Here is a 21,340-nt window from a genome sequence, read left to right as displayed (position 1 = left end):
CCCAGCCGTGCGGCTGAAACAGGGTCCTGGGCAGGGGCCTAGGGAGCACAGAGACAGGGCCAGGGATGGTACTGGCTGTGGGCACTTGCAGGAGCGGGGAGCTCTAGGTTTGGGCTCCTGGTCAGAGGGAGAGCTGAAGGGAAGCTTGAGGCACCATCTCCCCCACCCTGTGATAGAGGTGCTTACATTAATACTGCTTATTATAAAGGAAATGAACCAGGCCAAGAAGAAAGAGCCCCACTATTGCAACATATGCAAACAGGGAAGACCCGGATTCACCTTCAGAGGAAGCAATTAAAAAAAAAAAAAAAAAGCTTCTACCCCAAAAGAGTAAAACAAATGGCTCCCTGACCAGAGAGAATTTATAGAACTCAACAAAGATTTTAAAAAATCAAATGAGAGACATGGAGGAAAAACTAAAGAAAAAAATTAAAACCATCCTAGAAAAATAAGAAGATTATGAAAAAAGCAGTTAACCAATTAGAGGTATAGAGGATCAAAGGTGAAAGTAATTCTTTGAAAACTAGAATTGGGCAAGGAGAAGCCAGGGAAGCTATGAGAGGCCAAGAAATAAAACAGATTATAAAGAGTGAGAAAATAGAACCGAATGTAAACTATCTCATCAGAAAAAACAACAGATCTGGGGAGCAGAGCCAGAAGAGAAAATACAAAAATAATTGGACTCCAGAAAGTTGTGACCAAAAAGAGAACCTCGACACAATAATGCAGGGAATAATCCTAGAAAATTGTCCTGGGGCGATAGAACATGAGGAAAGTAGAAATAGGAAAAAAATCCATATCACCACCTCAAAGATCCTTGTGGAAAACATAGGAATATATATTGCCAAATTTTAAAATCCCAGATCAAAGAGAAAATTCTGTGAGAAACAAGGAAAAAACAATTCAAATATGGTGGAGCTACAATGAGAATTGTGCAAGACTTGGCTCTCCCCGAGCCCCCAGATCCCATCAGCTTTTTTGGCTGCCCCCCCACCCCCCACCCCCCCGCTCCTGACAGGGTGAGTTTGTAAAATTGATTTCTTGCCCCACCTCCCCCTGTAAGACTTTCCATTCACCCCTCCTACCTCTCATCTCATTAGATCCATCCTGGGCTTCCAGCCTGCCAAGATAGTTGACGTTTGGCCCTCCCAGCCTGGCGTCTCTGTCCAATGCTGATTAACAGTCTGGGTCAGCCCAGGGCACTAGGGCTGCCAGCCAAGCAGTTCCGGAGCCATGGTCCCGTCTGGCCTTCTGGGCCCGGCTTCTCCCCCTCCCCAGAGAATTACCTTGAGATCCCGGGCTCCGAGCCTTGCCAATCTCCCAGCAGATCTCTGCAGCCCACTCCTGGAGTGCTCCTGGAGTCCAAGACAAAGGGACTCAAGTGGACGCCCCTGGACATCCTGCCGGCCCCTCGCAATCCCTGCTTTCCCTCCTAGGGGTTCACCCACATCTCTTTGACCTTTCTTCCAGAGTTTGCCAAGGAATTGAAGTCCGGCTCAGCGGTTTAGGGTCTGGAGACTTTTCTCTTCCTTCATAAGATAGAGATATCTGTCTCTCTTCTGTTGTGGGGCTCCCTCAGACAATGGTCCCTGGTCTGCTGGGGTGCCAGCTCCTTGATAACGTCCAAAGGGACGAGGGAGCCCCCTCTCTCTAGACAATTAACACCCCCAGACCCCCCTCACTGATCCGGCATGGGGGCATCCAGAGGGGCAGACAGAGGCAGCCTGGGGCGGTCACCGTCTGGGGGACCCCGTGATGAGTGACTGCAGTGGCCCACCTGGGCAGCTTGGGGCGGTCACCATCCAGGGGACCCCGTGGAGAGACAGTGACCGCAGTAGCCTGCCCGGGCTAGCGGGCCTGGGTCCGCCAAGTGAGGGCGCCTTCTCCAATGAAGATGACGGGATATTTGGGGGGGTCGGTCACTGCCGAGCGTCTCCCCCCAACTAGGATGTGTCTAGAGCAAGGTTTTGTATCCACTCTTTTTTTTAAATTTTTTTTTAATAACTTTTTATTGCCAGAACCCATGCCAGGGTAATTTTTTATAACATTATCCCTTGCACTCACTTCTGTTCCGATTTTTCCCCTCTCTCCCTCCATCCCCTCCCCCAGATAGCAAGCAGTCCTATACATGTTAGATATGTCACAATATATCCTAGATCCAATATCTGTGTGCAGAACCAAACATTTCTCTTGTTGCACAGGGAGAATTGGATTCAAAAGGTAAAAATAACCCGGGCCGGGGGTGGGGGGGGGAATACAGACAGTTTACATTCATTTCCTAGTGTTCTTTCTTTGGGTGTAGCTGCTTCTGTCCATCCTTGTGTATCTACTCATTTCCAGGAAGGAGGAAAGGAAGGGAAGGAGGGAGAGAGGGAAGAAAAGATAGAAGGAAGGAATAATCAGAAGCCTACTATGCGCCGGGCACTGTGCTGGACGCTCTGTAATGTGCCCTCAGCCCTGTGAGGAAAGTGCTAATTCTTCTCCCCGTTTTACAGTTGGAGAGACTGAGGCAGATGGAGATTCAGCGACTTGCCCTGAGCCAGCAGCAGGAAGTGCCTCAGGCCCAATGCTGCGCCCCGGCACCAGCTGCCCTCGGTGGCCACACCAGCAGGACACAAGACGGGGCTGCTCTGGGGGGGTTTCTAAGGCCTCACTTGCTCCCCAGAACTCCTGGGAAGGCAGGGAGGACTCCCCGGGGGAGCCCCTGTGGGTCACAGTCCCCCCCCCCCCCCCCCCCCCCCCCCCCGCCCAGAACCGGCCGAGCTCCCCAGCAGGCAAGAGCCTGGAGGGGCCCAGGAACAGAGGCTGTGGGACGGGCCTCGGGCGGGACCTGGCTCAAGAGCCGGGTGGCCCAGGTCTCCACAAACCTCTCCTCAGTTTCCCCTCCTGACAAGTGGGCGTGTTGGGCTGGGTAGCCAGGGAGTGCCCCCCCCCAGCAGCCCTCGGGGCGGCCTCGGTCAGGCCTCTGGCTTCTGGCTGCCCTGATCTTGATTTTGCCACTGAACCATCCCCTCGAAGCTGGCGCTGGAGGCACCGTGGGGCAGCCAGAGCAGCCGAAGCTCCTCGGACGCCTGCGTGTGAGACCCTGGGGGCGAAAGCCCCCTCGCCAGGGGCGGGTCCTCATGGGGCAGCCCGGGCTCTCCAGAGGCCTGCGGTACTCAGGGGCACTCGGGAGCTCTGTCGCGACTGGTTCCTGGCTTCCCAAGCCCCGGGAGGAGCGGCTGAGACTCGTCAGGACTCTGGGCCCCAGCCTCCCCCAGGCTGCTGCCCCCCCCCCCCCGGCCTGGGAGGCTCTCCCTCAGCCCCACTCAGACGGCCCAGACCACCCGCCTCGGGCCCGGCCTGAGCCCCCAGGGAGCAGCGAGAGGGTCACCTGGAGCTTTGGGGTCACCGAGCCTGGATCTGACCTCAAGGGGGCACATTCGGGGCATAACTGGGGAGCGGCGGGGGGCCTGGCAGCAGTGTGGGGCACTCAGAGGCCATGTGTGCATGCATGTGCGTGTGCATGTGCATGTGTATGAGCACAATGTGCGTGTGCGATGTGTGCGTGTGCGTCCCCCTCACCCCCAGCCTCTGCCAGAGGTGCAGCCGTCAGAGCTCCCCCCATGGCCCCTCAGCCCCCCCCTTTGTGAGTCACAGCTTCTGCACCCCCTGAGTCACTGCGGGGGAGCACGGAGACAATGGGAGGGAGGAAGAGGAGGTGGCGGTAATTACAGCTCAGAACTGAGGCTTATTCTGGGCCTGCAGCTCACACGGGGCCCATGGGGGGAGGGCCCAACCTCGGGCAAGCCTGAGCTGGAGACGAAGGTCCTGACCCCAGGAGGGCGGGGAGGACCAGGGAGGGTAGAGAGGATTCTCAGGAGGGCGGGGAGCACTCCTAGGAAGGCAGGAAGGACCCCCAGGAACACAAGGAGGCCCCAGGAGAGCAGGGAGGACCCCCAGGAGCACAAGGAGGCTCCGGAGGGCAGGGAGGACCCCTGGGAGGGAGGGAACAGGGCAGCTGGCCCAGCAGAGATGGGGAAGCCCTTCCCAGGGAGCCTCCTCCTGTCACAGGCCCTGGCCCTGGGATCTCTGGGCTGTGCAAACCCCTACTCTGTGCAACTGTGGGGGAGTCCAGGACACACAGCCTGGGGATGGGGGAAGAGAATGGGGACCCAGACCCCGCTGTGGGCAGGTGGGAGGTCGGGGACAGAACCCTGGGCAGGGAGTGGGAAACTGCTTTTTGGGGCCCCAAACGCCCAGTAGTGACCCTGGGAAACAACCTCAGTCTCACTTGCCTCAGTTTCCTCATCTGAAAGATGACCTGAGAAGGAAATGGCAGAGCCCTCTGCATCTTTGCCAGAAAACCCCAGGAGGGGCCACCCAGAACCGGATGGGACCACACGACTGCACACGAACAATCGCGCAGCTGGATGTGCGCCTCAAGGGGGGCAAAATGCCCACCACGGCAGGCGAGGTTCCCTGCGGGCACGGCTGGGAGGGCGCGAGTAGCCACAGCGCCACGTTCCTGGGCTGGAGAAATGGCCACGCCAGGCCAGCGGGCACGCAGCGAATGCCCACCGTGCTCTGGGCACTGGGCCAAGGCCGGAACCCGGAAAAGCCAAAACAGTCTAGTTCCCCCCTCAGGGAGAGTCTGTTCTAACTGGGAAGGGCCGGAATGGGAGCTGAAAGGGGGTGGGGAAGTGCTGGGGGTCTGGTGGAAAAGCCCAAGGAGGGCAGACTGGCCTCTCCATGTGGCCGCAGGGCCCCCTCGAGCAGCTGCTGATCCTGGGCTAGTCCAGCTGTCTAACTACGGGCCAGTTGGAGGCTCGAGTCACCCCAGTCAGACTCTGGCCGGCCAGGTTCAGGTTCAGGTGATCCCGGGCAAGATTTTTGGATCGTGCACTGGCCGCAGTCACTCAGGAGGGGATGATTTCTACTGCAGGGGGTCCTCTGGAGACGGAGGCCCCCCCCCCATCTGGCAACCACCGGGCCCACTGGAGCCCTCCGTTCTGGCAAATGCAGAAGTTTGTGTTCTGTGGGTGTGTCTGCTTCCCTTGGCCGGAAGCTTTCCAGGGCCTAGATGGCCAGAACGGGCCGTGGGAGCTCTGAAGGAAAGTATGGGTCAGGAGAGGACCAGACTGACTGCAGACCCTGAGCCCTTGTGCACCCGTGAAGTCTGGAGAGCGCTGGGCCCTTGGGCCAAGCAGGTCCTCTGGAATTGCCTTGGGAAGATCATTGGGCGCGAGCGGGCGCTGGATCCCGAGGTCCCCTTTGGGCTGACATTCCGCCTGTCCTGCACCCCTAGTGGGCTGGCCGTAGATTGTGAATGCCAGGGACCCTAGCCTAGAAGGCTGTTTTACAGAGAACTTGCCCGAGGAGGTGCTCCCCGGTGGTCAGAGGAAGCCTCACAAGGACACTCTCAAGGTGTCTCTGGAGAACTTGGGAACTGACTGAGGTACGGGAAACAGCGGCAAAGAACCTCCAGCAGGAACGGGCTCATCATCGTGCTCCCCGAGGGAAGCAGATCGCAGCATCTCAAATCTGGAGAGGTTCCCACGGACCCTTGTGTCCAGCCTGCGCCCGAGCCTGCGGAGCTCAGGCTGGCCCATTGGCCACAGTCGGATGCGCTGTGCCTTGTCCCCAGCGCTGAGTCATCTGGTGTCCGCAGGCTTTGTGCGCCCGGTGCTTGTGAGATCTGGGGCTGTGCCTTCTTGGAAAAGTGTCCTCACGTGCAGCAAATAAAAAAGATCCCGGGAGGAAACCTGCCTGAAGATCAGAGCCCACCTCTAAACCCCCCAGTCAAGGAGAAAACAGAAAGCCCACAAACAAACAGATTCAAATCCAGCCCAAATGAGAATTACACAAGACCTAACGGCAACTGCACTAAACCATCAGAGATCTTGGAACAACAGAGAGAGAAGAGCAGAAGAACCGGGATTGGGGCCGAAAATACCACATCCAGCAAAATTAGGCCGAATTCTGAACACCAACCAACAGGGATGTTCAATGAATTCCTAGACTTTCAGGATTTTGTTGCAAAATGACCTGAATGTAAGAGAAAATTTGATACACAAGGTCCAAGAGAAATATAAAATAAACAACAAAGGCTAAGTCAACAAGGACAAACTGTTTGCTTTTTTATACGTGGAAATATAAACTACATATTGAAGATTGTCATTAGTAACTGGGCAGTTTGAACAAAAAGACAGGTAGAGCTGAGTGGGCTAAATCCCACTGAAAGCAAAACTGTACAAAAGGTAAAAAGTGCCATTATCTCATACACAGAGGAAGAACCGACACAGAGAAACTGGATGGGGGAGGAAGGCCGGGAGTTCTGAAATCTTACTCTCATTGGGAATGGGTTAAAGAAGGAAAAACAAAGAATAGACATGTCTATGTCTGGAAGGGTATAAAAATCTAAATTCAGAAATAAATCTGAGGGGAAGGAGATAGGAAGGGGAGAGAGGACAAGGGAGGGATTCACATCAGAGAAGTCTTCCAAATCTGTAAAAAAATCAAAGGACGAGGGAATAGTTTAAGGGGGGTACAAAAGGGTAGATGAATGGGAACGGGATAAAGAGGGAACAGCATGTCTATTTGGAAAGCTATAAAAATCTTCTAAATTCAGAAAGAAGTAAGAGGGCAGGAGGAAAGAGTGAAGGGAAAGGAGAGGGAGGGGTCTTTGGTGGTTTTGTTTCTTATTTTGTGTTTTAGTTTAAAATAACTAAGTTTTTAACATAAATGCATCAAATACAGAAGGTCACAAATAAAACCGATTCTGGTGAAATGCTGAGATATTTTTGAGTCAGTCCTCTCCTGCCAGGGGAAGGGGAGCTGCCAGGAGCCAGAGCCATCTCCCCATCCTGCTAAGGGAGAGAGGAAGGGGCCCAGGTGTCCGCAGGGCTTTTTTTAATGGCCGTGTCATTGGGTAAATGATAGGTACGGTGGCTGCCCACTGGCCTCCGCAGCCTTTGAAGCCACCCACAGAGCTCCTCCCCGCCCCCGGCCCTCATTTCGGGGTGCTTCATTCCCAGCACCTCTCGGCCCTGGGAGCTAGGGAGAGCAGGTGTGACCGTCCCGTCCTGCGGATGAGGAGCCTGAGCCTGGGGTGGTTCCCAACTCATAGAGATTCTTCTGCCCCATCCCAAATCCCCGCCCAGTTGGAGCTGCCATCCCCTGCATCCAAGGAACCAGCTCTTTGCTCCTCTCCCATTGGGTGAAGGCACCGTGGGGAGAGAAGGGCCATTGCCGTCTCCCCTTTCCAAGTCTCCTTGGGGTCCACAGGTGTGTCCCTCCCTGGGCATTGAGGGCACTCAATGAAAGCTCCTGGGGCTGGAGGGGGGTCTCTATCAGCACCCCCTGCCCACTTGCTCATGCTGGGAGGGCTCTGGCCCCTCTCAGGCCGGGCCGCCTCCTCTGGGCCACCCCCCTCCCACTGTGTAGCCCACCCGGCCCCTCACTCTTTCTGTCCGAGATGACCATCATTCTTCAGCAGGTGTAGCAGCCAGACTGCTTTCAAAACTCAGTGCGCTCAGTGATTACAGCCATGGGGGCCAGGAAGGGCCTAAGCAGCCCCCAAGCTCTGTGCTCCCCAGAGGCCGGCCTTTGGCCTCTGGGCCCAGCTCGCTGCCCCTCAGTCCTATGGAGACTGGCTCCCCATAAGCCATGGGGGCTGAGGGAGGCTGGTTCTTCCAAGGCCGGGGAAGCCTTTCCCTTTGGCTAATGCAGCCCAGATCCAGCCCAGATGGAGGCCGGCCTGCGGGGGACAGTGTGGCTGAGGCCGGACCCTGCGGCTTGAGTTCCCCCCATCCCACCCGCTCTGGGGGTGACCACAGACACCATGGGCTGGCTCCCGCACGCGGGCCCCACATCCCAGCTACATCCCTGGCCTTTCCAGGGACATTCGGGTGGCTCAGGAGGCCATGCTTCTCGCCGGCTCCCTGCTGACCGGGCCCTCCCCTCCCTGGCCCGAGCCTTGGCATTTGGAGGGTGCACTGGTGCTGGCAGAAAAAGGAAGCCCGACCTTGTCCCATAAATCTCCATTAATGATGCAGTGGGAGGGCCTGCCAAGGGGAGCTTGAGGTAATTAGAGCCCGGCCAGGCAGCCTCCACCCCTCCTCTGCCCTTTTCCATCAGCATTTTCCCTTAAGCATAGATGGCAACTAGAAAGGACTATAAAACCCTATTTTTACAAAGGAGAAAAGGAAAGGAAAGTCCTCCAGGAGAGTGGCTTGGGAGCAGCCTGAGGGATGAGCCAGGCCCCCAGACAGCTGAGCCCACTGCCCAGTGGGCTGCCCTTCGCGCAGCCGCAGGGAGCAGGGGCTCGTGGGGGGTCAAAGGCTGTTAGTGAGGGAGACTCTTAGCCAGCCCCCCTGCCCTCAGCTAAAGGGAAACTCCCTGGGCAGGTTCGGTGGGGGAAGGGGCCAACCCGCACATGCTCGGGGTTTCTTGGCCGACAGGCTGGAGGACTTCGTCAGCTCCTTCTCCCGTGCATTAGGACAAAGGGATTTAAGTTTGTCCCTTAAGAAGCTCTGAGCACATCAAGTCACTTGCTCAGGACCACACAGTTAATGAGCGTCGGGGGCTTCCTGACTGCAGGCCCATCACGCTACCCACTGAGCTGTCCTTCTGCCCCCGGGTCCCGGGGCTGAGCCGGGCACAGGCTGCAGGCACTAGGAGGGGAAGCCCGGAGGGGGGCCTGTGAGATCCCCCCCCTTTAAGCACAGAAGCCCTTACTGACTTGCAGTAAGACTTGGGATGGACGAGACCGAGCCAGGGGGTTGAGGGTCTGCCCTGGCTACTCACTGGGAATACAGGAGCAGAGGAAGGACAGTGTGGGGGGAGGCAGGGGCTGGTACAGGGAGGGGGCAGCTTCTTGAGCCACAGCAGAATGAGAGACTATTATGTTTTCCTTTGCTGTCTCTCTGCATGACTTAGGGAGACAGACAGATTCCGGGGCTTCAGAGAGTTCCCCTTTGGCGTTCTACAGGAGGGAACTCAGGCAGAGTTCTCAGTCCGCCCCCAGCCTCCCGAGGATGGGTGCTCTTTCCCTGGGTTTGGCCGGTCACGAGGGGGCATCTCCTCGGGCATCGGCCGTCCAGGGAGCGCCCTGAGGGCCGACGGGGAGGGTGGCAGCTGGGCCAGAGCTGGCGAAGGACTGGCATTGTGAACCTCCCTGGAGCTGTTCTCGGCAGGAGCCGCGGCCAGAAGGAGAACCGCAGAAATATCAACTTCCAGGGATCGATGAAACGGGCAAGAAGGGGAAGTGTCAGCCCCGGGCTCCCTGGGGAGAGGCAAGCCCAGAAAGCCACACTTTATGGCCTCAGCCCACTCCTCAGACCCATGTTGTCCCAGTGGGGGCTGGGGGCCCGTGCAGGGGAACCCCAGCCATCGCTTAGTTTAATGATCACGAGCAGGAAGCGGAGCCAGGGATGGGGCCGAGAAAGGGGACGATGGGGCAGGTCTCCAGGGGCGATGGCGCTCCCTCTGCAGATTCTTGTGGAGCAGTAGGGCTGGAGAGAACCAAGAGATCATCTGTGCCCTCCAAGGGGAAGCTGGGACGCAGACAGGAGGGGCTTTCCAAACAATGCATCTGAATTCAGGGCCCCCAAATGCAGGCTTCCTTCCAAGGGATCATGGGTCTCACCTCCAGTAGTGGGCACCCAGGGGCCTTCCTTCCCTTGGGGGCTGCTGCTGCTGGGCCATTCTCTCTTGCCCGGGCCGGGGCGGATCTGTCCGGGTCTGTCTGCTTCTTAGGAGGCTGCCGGACGCAGGGATGACCTCCCTGGGCCTCAGTCTCTCCCTCTGAAAAACCAAGCAGGTTGGGCCACATGAGGGAAGGCCACTGCTGTAGGCTCCAGAGGTTAGACTGAAAAGCAGAGGAGGGCCTTCTCCCCTCCCTGCCCCCACTGGGCAGCAGGACAGCCAATGACCGCCAGGGAGGAGTCCAAGAAGTCGCGGGCCTTGGGACCCCCGCTCTGTGCTCCTTGTCCCCCAGGGATGCTGCAGCAGGAGCAGATGGAGGAGCCCCTGGAGTCACCGTGGCCGTCCTGGGCACAAGGAGCTTGGGAATCCTACCCAGCCCCCTCGGCCTGGCGCACTCTTGGGGGGTGGGTTTTGCAGCTGGCCTGTCTCTACAACAGGGATTTACGGGCTCAGGGGCTCTCACCGCCCTGTGGATGTGAATGGGGCGCCAGCGAAGGCCAGGACGGGCAATGAACAGACAGACCCGGGCCTCTGGGGGTGGGGACCGTGCCAGGCCCAGGCTGCCAGGCCGACCTCCCTGGGTCTCCCCACACAGGAGCGCCGGGCCTGGGGTCAGAAACATCTGAGATCCAATCTGGCCTCAGACACCACTAGTGTGTGACCCTGGGCACGTCTCCTCTCCCTGTTTGCCTCAGTCTCCTTGTCTGAAAAATGAGCTGGAGCAGGAAATGGCCCCTCACGTCAGCATCTCTGCCAAGAAAGTCTGAAATGGGGTCACGGAGAGTCAGCCTGAACCTCTGACACAGCATCATCCTTGCAGGGACCCCTTCTCAGAGGCGGCCATCATGCGGGAAGCAGTCCGAAGTCAGGGGACGTTCCCACTGGAATCGGAGACCAGAGCCGGCCACGGAGGATGCAGGCTTGTCCCGGTGGATGCTCCTCGCCTCAGGGTCCCAGCAGCTACTCACCACCTCAGGGTCCACAGTGGATGCTCCTTGGGGTCCGGCAGTCGCTCTCTGCCTGAAAGTCCCCGGTGGATGTTCCCACCTCAGGGTCTCACTGCTTGAGGGTCCCCAGTGGGCTTGTTTTCTCAAAAATGTCTTTTCTAGAAGGAAGAAGGGGCACTCTGGTCTGATGAGGGAGCCTGTGACAGGGGAACAGTGACCTTGGGACCGTAGCCACACTACCTCACCCTGTCCTCTGGTCAGACACATGAGGGAAACTCGGGCTCATCTGAGGGAAGGGACCCTCCCCCCACAAAAGCTTTGGGAGCCATAGTCGAGATTTGAACTTGGGTCTTCCTCCTTCAAGCCCAGCATCCTTTCCCTGCCCCCCCGAGCCTCCCCAGGCCAGCCCGGCCTCAAACCCTGCGCTCTGCCAGCCTCCCCTTTGGCAATCCAGCCTAATCAAGGGAGCCAGCGTGGCACAGGACCTGGCAGGCAATTAACTGCACGGCTGTGGGGATTTTCCATCCAATGAAAAAGGGAACTGGGCCCATTTACTTCAATTAATCTTTTTTCAATTTTTATTTTAATTAAAAGTCGAGCCAGAGTCGGCAGAATGCCCGTCTGTCAATGCAGGAGACGGTCTTTTTTTCTGGCCCTCCGAGATTAGAGAGGAGAATCGGGGGAAGGGGGAGCTGCCCGCAATGGGGGGGTCCAAGGGGCGGAGGGGGACCGAGGAGCACGACTGCCAGCAGTGGGGCAGCCCAGCCCTGGCCACGAGGTCAGCACGGCCCCCAGGAGTCCGGCACACAAGCCCCCACTCGTGAACACCCCCCAACACACGGGGCACACCTCACCCCCCCCCCACACACATGGAACACAGTGACATAAAAGAGCCCACCTCCCCTCAGTGAGTGCTCCCTCGCCCCAGCCCGGACGGGACCCGGCGAGATTGTAGCATCCAGAAGCGGCTACATTGGGGACAGCGTGGGGGAGACGGTGAGTGGACACCCGCTCCCACCCGGCGGGTCCCAAGGGTGGGCTTGGAGGGGCAGGCGCAGAAGGGGGGGAGGGGACAACGTCTCCCAGGGTTCCCACAAACGGTTTTACGTCTTGTTCCTTTCGGTGCCGGGGTCCCGGCACAGTGGGACAGGGCGCGCAGGTAAAGCTAAGTCCCGTTTCCAGTCTCTTTGTTAGTGGGCACCTGTGGAGGGTTTGTGTCGAGCTTTTCTCTCGTGTTACAAAATTATTAAGAAAGCAATTGTGTTGCAAGCTGACTGAGGGCGGGCACCGATACCTTCTTCGCCTTCTTTAAGAGACTGAAGGCACAAGCCGCAGACTAAGTCAGTCTTCCCCAGAGCGAGGGAAGGGGGACGTCCTCGCCCGGGCATAATGGGCTCGTTACGGGGCCCGATCCCGGGGGGCTCATGCCCGGTCCAGAGCCGACGCGGGTGTCTCAGCCCCCGTCCCACTGGTGGCCGGGCCGGGGCTTCTCACACAGCATGTCCCTGCCCCGGAGGCCCCGAGAGTGTTATTTGAGGGGGATGTTGAGTAAGATGGGCGGTTGTTGGTGTGGAGGCTATAGAGGCCATTTGGGGGAGGGAACAGAAGATCCCAGAGCTCGGGCTGGAAGGACCTCGGAGAGTCCCAGCCCCTCCTATTCCGGAAGGCAGCCAGAATCCGGAGCAGGGCAGTGTCCAGCGTCCCCCTGGGAGGAAGTGGCCATTAGGCGCCCCAGAGTCAGCTTTCCCCAAAGGGCCCCTCCCCCTTCGCACTCAAATCTGCCCTGAATAGTCTGGGTGACCCGGGCCAGGGCTTGCTGGGACTCAAACCCAAAGGGCTCCGGGCTCAGGTTTCCTGCGCTGAGTGTCAGGGCTTTCCCAGAGGTGAGCCAGAAGGAGGAGCTGGGGGGGGGGGGGAGGCTTGGGGCCCCTCCCCTTGGGGCTCTGGGGAGGGGACGAGTGACCAGCGGGCATTCGAGGCCACATGTGCGGTGACTGATGGCCACTGGAGGCCACATCTACAAGCACTTTCCTCCTCCAGTCTCTTTGGCTCCCATCTGCGCAGCCCGGGGCTCAGCTCTTTCTGAGGGGCAAAGCTCATCAAGCGGAGCAGGAGGCCTCCCGTGGCTCTCCCTGCCCTCCCGGGCCGGATGGCAACCCGGGTGCTGGCCGCAGGCGCGCCCGCAGGCGCGCTCCCCCACCGCCCCTGCCTTCTCCTTGTCAAACCCACTCCACGTCCCCCAGGTCTGAGCGCAGAGGCAGGGGGTCCCCAACCTCCGGGGCCCGGCAAAGCCCCCGAGACGCCCAGCCCCGGAGGCGGGCCCTGAGGAGGAAGAGAAGGCCCGGGGATGGCCGAGCCCCGGAGGGGAGCCGGGGAGGCAGGTTCTGGGCCAGAGAAGGGAAGGGGATGACTCAGAGGCAAACTCGCACTGGCTCCCATCTGTCACCTTATCTTCCATCCCAAGAACCAGGTGGGGGGAGGGCAATGGCGCTCTGAACTCATCCAAAACAAAGCAGAGCCCAGAGACAGAGACAGAGACAGAGACGGGGAGAAGGAGGGAAGGAGGGAGAGAAGAGAAGGGGCAGGAGAGTGAGAGAGACAGAGAGAGACAGAGACAGAGAGAGAGAGACAGAGAGAAACACAGACACAGACACAGAGAGAGACCGAGAGACAGAGACAGACAGAGACAAAGAGAGGGAGAAGGAGGGAAGATGGGAGAGAGGAGAGGGGGAGCAGGGGAAAGACAGAGAGGGAGTAAGAGAAAAAGAGAGCGCGTGTGCATTTATTAAGGACTTTCCCTGTTCTAGACCTTGGAGTGATTACTGGGAATACAAATACAAGCAAAGAACAGTCTCTCCTTCCCTCCCTCTCTCTCCTTACGTCTCCTCTCCTCCTTCCTTCTCTACTATCTCTCCCTATGTCTCTCTATTTCTCTGTCTCTCTCAGTCTCTTAGTGTCTCTCCATCTCTCTCTGTCTCACTTTGTTTTGCTGCCTCTCTATGCCTCACAGGCCACCAGTTCTGGTCCAGAGACCCTCCGGTGTCCCCAACCCCTCTTACCCGAAATGAATAAATGAGTAAATGCAGGAAGGAGGGAAAGGAGGAAGGAAGGAGGAAAGGAGAGAAGGGGAAGGAGAGAAGGAAGGAGGGAGGAAGAGAAGGAAGAAGTGAGGGAGAAAAAGAGGGAAGGGGGAAAGGAAGGGAGGGAGGGAGGGAGGGGAGAGAGGGAGAAAAGGGAGGAGAGGAGAGAAAGGGGAAAGGGAGAGAGGGAGGGAAGGAAAAAATAATGGAAGGAAGGAAGGGACAAAGGGAGTGAAAAGTACTTATTAAGCTGTTATTCTGTCCACAAGCATCTATTAAGGGCTATTAGGTCTCAGTCCTCGGCTTCTGGGAGCCGGAGCGGAAGGAGGGGGGAGATGGAGTGTAAACAATCTCCCGGGGAAGGCTCCCATTCAGGGGGCTCAAGGTGGGCTGGGGGGGGGGTCAGATTCTCTCAGAGGGATGCCTGCTTCGGCACACAGACTTTAAGAAGCCCCCCCCCCCCAGGGGGATCTATTTTCTGTTGCCCTTTTGTTCCTTTTTGCCCAATCACCCGCCCATCTCGTTGGGCTCCCCAGCGCCCCCCAGTTGGATTGGCGGGATGCCCCGGGGTGGGGGTGTAGAGTGGGCAGAGCTGAGGATCTTGTTTGAGAACAGCCAGGAGGCACAAGGTGCAAGAGGGCTGGGGAGGCAGGAGCAGGGGTCAGGCTGGAAAGGCACTGAACGCCACACAAAGGAGGAGAGAGGGAGCCACTGAAGGTGGTAGAGTAGGGGGTGGGGGCATCCTCCTACCTGGCACTTGGGGGAGTTCCTTTGGCAGTTACAGGAGGGGGACCGGAGTGAGGAGAGCAGCTTGGGGGTCGCTGCCTTCTTCAGGTGGGAAGGGAGGAGGGTCTGCACTAGAAAGGGGGCGCGGAGCATTGGGGAGAGGGGCCCAGAGGTCAAACTGACCGGCCTTGGGACGGACCGGATGTGGGGGAAACAGTGGGGACTGAGGCTGGCTGGGGGCTTGGAAGGGGAAATAAAGACCATCCCGGGGGCAAATGAGCCACCCCTGGTAACTTTGAAAAGAGCTGAGGCTGGAAACGGGCTGCAGAGTCCTGGAGAGACATGGGAAAAAATGGAACTAGGATGGGCGGGGCGGCCTCCGCCATCACGGCCTCTCCAGGAGTCAGCCCCGGACACTGAGAGTGGCCGAGAGTGGGCTGCCGGCCAGCGTGGTGGATCCCGGATGAGGCTTTCCCCGGGGAGGTGTGATTGCTGCGGGAAGGGAAGCCACGGGGGGAGGAGAGAGCCCTGGGAGGGGGGTTAGGAAGGCCCGACAGAGGGGCCAGCTGTCCAGCGGGGGCCTGGCCCGGGCCGGGCGAGGGGCCCTCGCCATGGGAGATGGGGGAGGGGAGATAAAGTCCCACAGCGTCCCAACGACTGCAGGCAGAGAAGGGGGGGCCGCAGCCCGGACCGTTAGCGAGGCAGGAGGTAGAAGGCTGTGGCCCTGGGGCTTTGGGGCCTGGGCGAGGCGCGGAGGAAAGCAGGGCAGCCTCAGAGGGGCTGCACCCAGAAAGGGGGGAGTTGGGTCGGGAGGAGGAGGAAGGAAGAAAGTGTAATTAGTGGCACTGAAGGAACCCGGAGGGAGGGTGACTGAGGGGGGGGGGGGGGCTTGGCTGCAATGGCCATAGGTACTAAGGGGGGGGAGGAGGGACAGACCTGGGGCCTTGTGCCTGGGAGAGGGGGAGGAGGTCGGGAGGCCGGTGAATGGGTTACACCAAGGGCAGGCTCAGCGATGGCGGAAGAACCTGCGGGGATGTGGTGGGGAGGACTCCCGCTGGGGGGCAGGGAGGACTCTGACTGGGGGGCAGGGAGGAGGGGGAGTGCACCCCCGCTAGAAGGGACCCCCCTTCATTCATTGGAGGGAACCGGAGAGGGAAGGGGGGCCGGGGACTGAGACAGATGCTGCCCTCAGCTGGAGCCCGCCCCCTCCTTCCCGGGCTGGGTGCACTGCTGCCCTGCCGTGGGCACTTCCCCTGGTCCTGCCTCCTCACCCGCTCCCCGTCCTGGCCGAGCGGCCGCCTCTCCCTGGGCGCCTTCCCTCCTTTTCTGCACTGTTCAGCCATTCTCGGAACAGTGCCGTCCCCTTGCCCCGTCCCCGATCCCACGGTGCCCCTGCTGTGGCTTTTGAGGGGCTTCTGCTCCAGTTTGGGGCCCCGGGCGCTGCCTGGAGGGGACTCTGGTCCGACCCCAGGGCTCCTGGGCAGGCTTTCCAGGCCCTCCATAAATTGCTGCTTTCCCGAATATTGAGCTCATTAGGCAGCCAATTAAAGCCCCCCTTTTTTGCGGGAGAGAGCAGAGTGCCGGACCCTTGAGCGGCTGTCACTGGGACGTCTGCTTGCCCAGTGTGGCGCGGCCTCGGCAGGAGCCGCCTGTGGGAGCCCCCTCTGCCAGGGGAGCCCCAGGACGGGGAGAGCACAAGCCCCGCCGGTGGCTCAGCTTCCGGCTCGGCCCCAACCCCCACAAGGTCCAGGGGGGTCTGGGGCATCTGGCCCCTTCCCTGGGGCCTCCTGGAGGCTTTCTCCTGACTCCCAGGATGGCCATCTCAGCAGGGGTGTCTCCTCTCAGCCTTCAGGTAGAGAGCTGGCTTTTGTTGTTGTTTAAGAGTATAAAAACAGCCCTAAAAATCGGCGTGGTAATCGTGCTTGAGGAGACATGAAGCGTTCCCTCTGGCCCAGGGGAAGTGGTTCCCCGGCTTCCAAAAGCCCTGATCTCTTAGCTTCATCTCACCCTCATTAGCCGATTTCTTTGCCCTCTCTCTCCAACCCAGGGGTAGCCCCTGGTAACAAAGAATGCAAGAAAACTCAGTCCTCTCTCAATCAAATCCAACAGTACGGATGGATGAATGGAACGGGGCAAAGGCATTCATTAGGCACTCGCTGTGTCGTGTGCCAGACACTGCGCTTAGTGCTTGAGACGCAAATATCCTGTCCTCAAGGAGCGGACTTTCTGATGGCGGAGAGCCTTGTAGGGGGCGGAGAGGGGGCCGGGGGGGGGGTGGGAAGCAGAAAGCGGTGGGCAGCAGCGAGCCCCCGGGGCCTGGCACCCCCTGGGGCGAAGGCCTCTCCCTCCTCAGAGAAGGGAGGGCGTGCGGAGCTTCCGCCTTTGTTGCAGGTCCCTGCTGCTGGATGTCGTTTCCTGGCTCTGCTGACTTCACTTTGCATCACGCCTTGCTTTTCCCAGCCTTCTCCCGACTTCACATTTGCCATTTAACGGGACACCGCGTGCCCGGGGTCTGAGCCGCCCTCCCGGCTAAGTCAGCTCCCCAGGACGGGAGGGGGGGAAGGGGGGGCAGAGCCGCTCCCGAGCTCCTCCTTGTGCTCGCTGCCCTGCCCCCCAAAGCCATGGCTATCAGTGAATCAATCAGAGTTCACTAGGTTTTACAAAGGGGTATTCACTAAGAACGTGGCTTAATAAGAACGATGAGAACCAAGCATCCCTTCACACATTTGTGCCGCGTCCCCCATAAGTACCGCAGGGTCCTGGGGGAAAGAGGCTCACACCTAGGACTAGCTCCCGGCAGCCCCTCTGCTAGTCCTTAAGCTGTGCCTCGTGGGCGCCTTGTAGAGTCTCAAAGCTGCCTTTTGCCTCGACTTTGTCGTTGAGAAATCTGGCTGTGAACGAGGGACACAGAAACTCTGCCAGACTCTCCGGCGCTGGGGGGTGACGTTTCAGAGAGTAGCCGCCCCAGCGGTCAGCTGCCCGGCTGCGGGAGGGGCTGCCCCTCCTCAGGCCACAGTGACCCCCAGACAAAAGGCTCGGGCGGGCTCCCCTCGGGCCTCTTGGGCACAATGCCCAGGTCTGCTCTTCGCTGCAGCGACTGCCTCTTGCAATTGGCTAAGGGAGGAGGATTTCTTTGGGACGTCGGCCCCGAGTTGGGGAGACCACCCAAAATGGGGTCCCCCAGCCCTTTCCTGCAGAGGCCTCCCTATGGGGAGCTTCCTCAGACAGCTAGACCCGTGATGGAAGCCAGGCAGGGAGGGCCCCGCACCGGGGCAGTGGGAGAGGGGCCGAGGAGGCGGCTCCGGAGGGGCAGGAAGGCTGGCAGCGGGCGGGAAGGCCGGGATCAGGTGGGAAGGCTGCAGGAAGGCCGGCATCGGGTGGGAAGGCCGGGATCAGGTGGGAAGGCTGGCATCGGGCGGGAAGGCTGGCATTGGGCAGGAAGGCTGCAGGAAGGCCGGCAGCGGGCGGGAAGGCCGGCATCAGGCGGGAAGGCTGGGAGGCCCGGCAGGGGCGGGAAGGCCAAAGGGCTGGCATCGGGCAGGAAGGCCCGGCTAGGCGGGAAGGCCGGGAAGGCCCGGCCGGGAGGCCGGGAAAGGCGGGGAAAGGGCGGAAGGCCGCATGGGGGAGGCTGGCTCGGGTGGGAAGGCCGCGGGGAAGGCCGGCATCGGGGGCCGGGATCCGGGAAGGCCCAAGGCCCGGCATCAGGGGGAAGGCTGGTTGGGCAGGAAGGCTGCAGGAAGGCTGGTCGGGGGAAGGCCGGGATCAGGTGGGAAGGGCAGGAAGGCTGGGCGGGCGGGAAGGCGGCATCAGGCCGGAAGGCATGGGAAGGGACATCGGGGAAGGCGTGGGCAGGAAGGCCGCAGGAAGGCTGGCATCGGGCGGGAAGGCTGGCATTGGGCAGGAAGGCTGCAGGAAGGCCGGCATCGGGCGGGAAGGCCGGGATCAGACGGGAAGGCTGCAGGAAGGCTGGCAGCGGGCGGGAAGGCCGGCATCAGACGGGAAGGCCGCAGGAAGGCCGGCATCGGGCGGGAAGGCCGGCATCAGACGGGAAGGCTGCAGGAAGGCTGGCATCGGGCGGGAAGGCTGCAGGAAGGCTGGCAGCGGGCGGGAAGGCCGGCATCAGACGGGAAGGCCGCAGGAAGGCCGGCATCGGGCGGGAAGGCTGGCATTGGGCAGGAAGGCTGCAGGAAGGCTGGCATCGGGCGGGAAGGCCGGGATCAGGTGGGAAGGCTGCAGGAAGGCTGGCAGCGGGCGGGAAGGCCGGCATCAGGCGGGAAGGCCGCAGGAAGGCCGGCATCGGGCGGGAAGGCTGGCATTGGGCAGGAAGGCTGCAGGAAGGCTGGCATCGGGCGGGAAGGCCGGGATCAGGTGGGAAGGCCGCAGGAAGGCTGGCAGCGGGCGGGAAGGCCGGCATCAGACGGGAAGGCCGCAGGAAGGCCGGCATCGGGCGGGAAGGCTGGCATTGGGCAGGAAGGCTGCAGGAAGGCTGGCATCGGGCGGGAAGGCCGGGATCAGGTGGGAAGGCCGCAGGAAGGCTGGCAGCGGGCGGGAAGGCTGGCATCAGACGGGAAGGCCGCAGGAAGGCCGGCATCGGGCGGGAAGGCTGGCATCAGATGGGAAGGCTGCAGGAAGGCTGGCAGCGGGCGGGAAGGCTGGCATTGGGTGGGAAGGCCGCAGGAAGGCCGGCATCGGGTGGGAAGGCCGGGATCAGGTGGGAAGGCCGCAGGAAGGCTGGCATCGGGCAGGAAGGCCGGCAGCGGGCAGGGCCGCGCGGGCACTGCGCAGAGGGACAGAGCCGAGGGCCGCCCTGCCTGCCCCGAGGAGCTCACGGGGAATGGAGGAGACAACGCGCCACCAAGGAAGGGCTCTGGCTGGCCAGCCACACAGGAGGGGCCGTCCCTGCTGCAGACGCCCCCGAGGCCCTTCCGCGCTCCCGCCCACTACCAGGAGCGCGGCCTGCGGCGGGGGTCTGGGGAGGGCCGGGCTCCACATCCGGGCTCCGCCCCGGGGCGTGGCCGCCCCACCCGAGGCTCCGCCCTCACACTCTCCGGGCTGGGGCAGCCACCTGTGGCGCGCGGTCCCTTTAAGGCGCGGCGGCCCCGCTCCGCCGGGGGCCCCGCCCCCCGCCCCGCCCCCTCCCGCCCCTCCCCCCGCCCCAGGGCCGCCTCGCGTTCGGGCCGCTCGGGCTCGCGCCGCCGCCCGCTCACTTGCCATTGGCTGGCGGCGCGGGGGAAGGCGGTCACGTGGGGGCGCGGCCGTCCGGCTCGGGGGCCGCCATCTTGGAGGAAAGTTTGAGGGGAGAGCCCGAGAAGGAGGAGGAGGAAGAGGAGGAGGGGGGGGAGAAGAGGAGGAAGCCGCGGGGAGGAGAAGGCACGGACAGAGAGAGAGAGAAGGAGGGAGGGAGAGGCCGCCGGGGCGAGGGAGCGGCGGCGGAGCGGGCGGGCGGACCCGGGCCGGCCTCCTGAGAGCCCGGCGGAGCGGGCGGCGGCGATGGCGCTCCGGGCGTGAGGCGGGGCTGACGCGCGCCAGCCATGCCCTGTGCGGAAGAGAGGTGAGCGGGGAGGGGCGCGGGGAGGGGCGGGCGGGGGAGGGGCGGCCCGGGCCGGGGGCCGCGCTCACCCCGTCCTGTGCCCGCAGACACGGAGCGCGCGCTGCGGCTGCTGCAGGAGTACCGCGCGCAGCTGAGCCCGGCGCACGACCGCCCGCTGCGGGGCTCCTTGGAGCGCGTCATCGGGATCTTCCAGAGCAGCCTCTTCCACGCGCTCCTCGGTGAGTGGGGCCCCCGGGGAGGAGGCCCGCGCGGGTGGCCCTGGCGCCCTGGGGAGGGGGCCTCGGGACCCGTCCCGGCTCTGCCCCCCCCCAGCCCCTTAGGCTGACTCGGCACATACCCCTGCTCCCCTGTCGGTCCGACCGCCCACTGGGGCCCGGAGCGCCCGGCGCCGGCGCTTTGTACTGGCTGGGACCGATCGGCCCCGTGCCCTTAGCCCCGCTGGCCTCCGCTCGCACTCCCGCGCTCCAGGGGCCGGGCCCTTCCCGCTGTGGCTTCTTGTCTAAAAGGAGGGTGGTGGGCGTCGTTTCCCGGGTCCTGCTCTGCGGCTTGTCCGGCCCCGCCCCCCCTGTCCCCTCTCGGGTCCGGCCCCGCCCCCCCTGTCCCCTCTCGGGTCCGGCCCCGCCCCCTCCTGTCCCTCCGGGTCCGGGCCCCGCCCCCCCTGTCCCCTCTCGGGTCCGGCCTGGCCCCCCCCCTCCGTGCGGTCCCCTCTGGGCAGAGCCCCCGGGGCTGTGAGGTGCCCGCGCACAGGCCCAGCTTTGCCGACGCTGCCGGAGCGGGACCTGCTTCCCGGGACCTGCCCAAGGACTTGGGAGGCGCTGGAGCTTTGCCTTGAAAAACAGCCGTTTGGGTTTTAAGAATAATCGCCGAGCCCAGTTACGGTCAGGCAGGCGGGCCGCACCAGCAAGTGCCTATCAGTAGCCGCGCGCCCGCGGGCAGCGGGGAAGCCGGCCTTGCCTGCCGCCCAAGCTGGGAAACGGCTGGAGGCGGGCAGGCTTCGTGCGGAGGCCCAGCTCAGCCTCCCGGCCCAGGTTCCCGGCCTGGCCCTCTTGGCGCCCTGCAGCAAGGCTTGTGCCGCCCTCGGGCCCCAGTGTCGGTGCGGCCCCAGTGCCCGAGTGTCCCAGTGCCCGCGGCTGTCCCAGTGCCCGACGTGTCCCAGTGCCCGATTGTCCCAGTGCCCGCCGGTCCCAGTGCCCGTACATGTCCCAGTGCCTGCATCGTCCCAGTGCCCGCGGTGTCCCAGTGCCCCCGGTGTCCAGTGCCCGCGGTGTCCAGTGCCGGTGTCCCAGTGCCCGCTGTCCCAGTGTCCGTGGCGGCCCCAGTGCCCGAGGTGTCCCAGTGTCCGCGACGTG

At 61.7% G+C, this 21,340-nt stretch overlaps 1 protein-coding gene across 13 annotated transcripts in view; it reads left to right on the top strand.

Annotated features, from left to right (window-relative positions):
• DLG1 (discs large MAGUK scaffold protein 1) overlaps nt 1-21,340 on the top strand; it is a 271,420-nt gene that overhangs the window by 106,150 nt on the left and 143,930 nt on the right. For all 13 annotated transcript variants that reach the window (XM_031963577.1, XM_031963573.1, XM_031963574.1 and 10 more), the window contains exon 2: nt 20,078-20,209. In XM_031963577.1, coding sequence (XP_031819437.1) covers nt 20,078-20,209 — 132 coding nt within the window. The remainder of the gene's footprint in view (nt 1-20,077; nt 20,210-21,340) is intronic.

This window comes from Sarcophilus harrisii, chromosome 3 (assembly GCF_902635505.1).
Source record: "Sarcophilus harrisii chromosome 3, mSarHar1.11, whole genome shotgun sequence".
Lineage (NCBI taxonomy): Eukaryota > Metazoa > Chordata > Mammalia > Dasyuromorphia > Dasyuridae > Sarcophilus > Sarcophilus harrisii.
This window is presented reverse-complemented; position numbering and strand designations above follow the sequence as displayed.